This window comes from Photinus pyralis, unplaced genomic scaffold (assembly GCF_008802855.1).
Source record: "Photinus pyralis isolate 1611_PpyrPB1 unplaced genomic scaffold, Ppyr1.3 Ppyr1.4_LG1, whole genome shotgun sequence".
Lineage (NCBI taxonomy): Eukaryota > Metazoa > Arthropoda > Insecta > Coleoptera > Lampyridae > Photinus > Photinus pyralis.
The window spans coordinates 32,575,410-32,579,955 of NW_022170249.1; the positions used below are offsets into that span (position 1 = coordinate 32,575,410).

General features: G+C 36.2%; 1 protein-coding gene across 1 annotated transcript; it reads right to left on the reverse strand.

The window, feature by feature from the left end:
* Nucleotides 1-2,478: 2,478 nt before the first annotated feature.
* On the reverse strand, nt 2,479-4,326 carry LOC116162900 (probable cytochrome P450 6a14). Its single transcript, XM_031476702.1, has 3 exons — nt 3,123-4,326; nt 2,822-3,073; nt 2,479-2,777 (listed from the first exon to the last, which is right to left on the reverse strand). The coding sequence occupies exons 1-3, from the start codon at nt 4,237-4,239 to the stop codon at nt 2,608-2,610; spliced, it is 1,539 nt and encodes a 512-aa protein (XP_031332562.1). The 5' UTR covers nt 4,240-4,326; the 3' UTR covers nt 2,479-2,607.
* Between the last annotated feature and the right edge of the window lie 220 nt (nt 4,327-4,546).

Below are 4,546 nucleotides of genomic sequence, written 5' to 3' on the forward strand. Positions count from 1 at the left end.
TCCGTGTTAATTATTTGCATGAATGAGATTTTGTATTGTCTTTATTGATAAGAGCCGAGTCCAAACAATGGATTTTTGTCTGTACTAGAATTATTATCTGTCGCCTCTTTCCAACATACCCTTTTAATATGATAAACAGCGGCCTTTTACCTATCTAATCTCAAAATTAAAATCCAACATGTTTGATAAAAATACAATATGCATTATTTACACCTACATACAAAACAAAGGACAAAAACCATTCAGAAATGAAAATAATTGCACCATTACAATATCAAAGAAATACAAAGAACTAAGATCTAAAGTGTGTCTATTTAACTCTCTGTGATTTGCAAAAAGATTCCAGAAAAAAGATTTTCTAAGAAACCTAATACTTCCAAAGGGGTTTCTAAGGAGACCATATCTCTGCAACCCAAAACATGTGTAGCATTTTCTAAAAGACCATTAAGGGTATAGTGCAAACTAGTTTTTCAAGAAAGACCACATCTCTGCGACCCAAAAAAATGATAGGGTTGTCTAAAAGAAGACCATTAAGGGTATATTGCAAATTAGTCCTGGCTGGGAAAACTCTTTCTGAAAGTTTCCACTAACATTCCTTGTAACTTTAAGGAAATATTTCTGATTTCTGTCAAAGATGCCTAAGTAGACATCCAGGAAGACCTTTAAGATGATATTTAAGAATAGAGAAGAAAGAAGATCACGATGTCTAACGAGGATTCGAAGGACTCAAAGATCCCTGGACAGGAAAGACTGCAAAAGAAAAAATGTTGAGGTAATATTCCAAGAAAGTTTAAGAAAGCAAATTAGTCTAAGAAGTTTTACGGAAATGTCTAAGGAATCATATTTTTCAAACTTCTGAGAATATTTCCGAAATAGTTTCTAATAAGACCGTATCGGAAAATGGTTTTCAAGAAGATTCCTAGCGTATTTCTGTTGATGTTGACGTTGATGTTCAGAGGATTTTCCTGAAGGCATCAAGCGCGAATTATTGGGAGATTTCTAGAAATTTCTACAGAGATCTATAAGAAGCTGTTTCCTTAACATTCCTAAGATCTTTAAATAGAATTTTGTGTGGAAATTATTAAGATTTAAGAAAAAAGGTTCTCCCCAAATATTCTTAAGGAATATACCCGAACAAAATTTCTCGAAGGACCCTAAAGAAATTTCTCTAAAAATGAAAAACTTCACTGTGTTTTTAAATGCTCTGCCTTCATCACGCAAAATTTCTGAGATATATAGAAAGATCTCTAAGCGTTTCTAAGATACTTTTGAAGATAACGTCCAAGAGAATATGCATTACAATTTTTTAGGGTGGTCTACAGTTTATCAATTTATTGAGTTGCAACACTCCTTCCTTAGTATAATCGTGAAAAATTGTGGATCGCCAAACTTAAAAAAATGGCTGAATTTGCAAAAGTCGGAATGTCGATTGCTACAAAATATTAATTTTTATCAAAGCAAGATAGCTTTTTTATGGTTCCTTCCCAAAAAAGCAAAGTCTTGGGGGGTACGACCCCGATTTTAGCATTTGACACCTCAATAAATAAAAAATTTGGTCACAAATACAACACCACTGTTGACCATTGTCATAGATAAAGTTTTTTAACATCAATTCTATTATCAGATTGTCCCAGTTTGTATAGCAAACGATAATAATACTTTCTGCATACACGACCGATTATGAAATTTACTACTGTTTTATCTGTAGAATTAATCAAAAATTTCTGGTCAACTTCATGACTTTTTTATGATCCGATAATATACAACCAATTACGCTGCCTTTCTTATCATCGGATACTATTTCAATGCATAGATAGAGGGCCCCATTTATTTTGCTTATGTACAGTATGAACCTCTGGAACACACACAAGGCGCTTGCAAAGCCTAAATATGTTTTGCGAGCTTGGGCAAACAATTGCCTTTTTAAAACCTAATTACCTTTGATTTAATGGGGATGGGGGACGGGGGTGATTTAAAAACTAATTCTTGTAATTCCAATCCTGCGCTAGGGATTGCAACAACGTAAGCGATCAATATGGGTGCATAACCGTATGGGTCCGCTAATAAATTGACGTATTTCAAAACTCTGCCAGACGGATAAACGAAGACGTCCTAGTATCATCATTATTCATTTGGGAAAATGCCGTCGTCTCTTTTAAAATAATAAACCCAAAAAGGAATTAATTGCTCTCAAAGACCTCCACCAACTTCCATATAATAATATAATCTTGATTCAAAGATCTGGATCTTAGATTTCTCAAAACCGCATTCGGCGATACTTCTTTGTTGTAGTTCTACAATTTTTCGTTGAGACACCTTGTAGAACAAATTTTATGTCTATAAATGCCCTCTACTCAAAACTGTTTCAGTACAGCAACGAATTATAACAAAGCTAGGTATTTAGGGTACCACCCTCAGACATCTGCATTTCGTATTTACATAAATGATCTGGAGGGTATCTTAAATAGCAATACACTGTGCAGTTGGTGTGGAGACGACACCTCTTTAATATCAAAAACGATCAATGCCGAAAAGTAATACGATCAATTTGTTTCGTATAACTTAGCCGCCTGATGTTGTGTAAATGTTCCAACATCATTATTTATCTTATGTCTCTTTTCTTCGAATATTCAATATAATGTTTTCTTTCGGCGTCAAGGTAAAGCTGTAAGGCTCATACTCCATAGGAATTTTGGTTCTTGCGTTTAAGAAAATTTCGTAATGCTGTAAAATCGCTATTAATCCGACCTTCAACTGCATCATGGCAAAACGTTGACCTAAAGACTCTACTCAGTATTTCAAACCATAACTCGATATTTACCAATGCAAATTCTAGGTCCCACCCCAAACGGTAGATACGCCGTCAAATTTCTCAGTTTTTTTCCTTCGTCCGAAAATCTTTCGGGGTCAAACTTTTCTGGATCGGGATAATATTCTCTATCGTGGTGAATTCCCAATATAGAAATGTCGATGTAGGTCCCTTGGTCTAGTACAACGTCGGTACCTGGTATCCTGTATGGTCTTTCGCATTTTCTACCAATAAATGACACCGGTGGGTATTTTCGTAACGTTTCTGGAACCCGGAAAAGTTACCTTAAGTGCTGAACAAGTCTTCAACTTACCCTCTATGACTTGATTTGCGTATTTCATGTTTGAAATTGCTTCATATGTGATGCTTCCCCGAGACTCGATCAGGACCTCCTCAATTTCTTCGCGCAATCGACTTTGGATTTCTAAATTTTGGGCTAACTCGTACAAACAAAAAGAAAACGTCGTGGAGCTTGTTTCGAAACCTGCCGCAAAGAATATAAACACCTGTGCGGCCAATTCTTCCAGCGTTGCGCCCTTTTGCCAATGTGTGCGTTCTTCTTCACTGAGGTCGCCTCCAACGTCATTTTTTAAGTCTATGAGTAATTGTATTAGATCCTTCCGAGTTGTTTTCGTCGTTTCGCGAAATGAAATAGTTTTCTCCACAATTTCTGTGAAGAAATTAGTGTAATCTCTGCCAAAGACTTTAACACCTAATAACAAAGCTAGGTTAGGCATTGCAAACGCAAAAGTCATTTTAAATCTACGTAACCAGGATGAATAATCGAACGTTCTTCGCCCAAATTGGACAAACTCCGAATTAGGGTATTTGAAACAATCACAATCCACTCCAAACGCGCATAATGCAATAACGCTGATGCTGTAATTAATTGATAAAGTGCTTGCATCTATTATTCCCCCCTTGCTTTCTAAGTTCACAATTGCATCATTAAGTCTATCTGCACACACCAGCAACGGATCAAACATTATTTTTAACTTTGCACTAGAAAATGCGGGTGACAGTTTTGAACGTAAACTTCTCCATCTTTCACCACCAAGAGAGAATAGATTGGCACTGAGAGGATCATCTTTTTCATTGTAGTAGAAACCTCGATCTGTGAAGTAATTGAAGTCCTGTTGTAAAATAGATTTAATTATTTTCAAGTCGACCGGAATGTAGCGCGGAGAACATATTAAGTAAGATCCACCGTGCACTTGCCCTTGATCCTTGAATATATCGTACCCATGTTTCAGGTGAATACCAACGTACATTTGTTGCGAAGTAATAACATTTTGAACATTTCCAAATGGTATCTTCGGTTCTACAAATGGCACACACTTCTTTTTCCAGTATGAAAATGCCCATTTGTAATATAAATAAATTGTTGTAGCAATTATCACACACACAATCGAGAAATACGGGAGAAACATTATGCGTTGAGTTGAGTAATAAAGGGGCACTTGTCGTTCTGCGCATATGAAATTCTTTACAAATAAAAAATGCTAGTTGATGTGACCCCTATTACCACAGATAGTATATTTACATCTGTGCTATTACTTAACAGAAAATACTCGCGATAATCTAGATATGTTTTGAGTACCCAAAGATAAATGGCCACGCAGGCCCGTCTTAAGCATATTCAGCGTCTGGGTGCGAAAGGTCGGCCTGCGCCCCCATGTGAATTAAGAAAAGTACAATGCCATGTTTGGGTTTCATTTATTAACGAGCTCCTAGCGA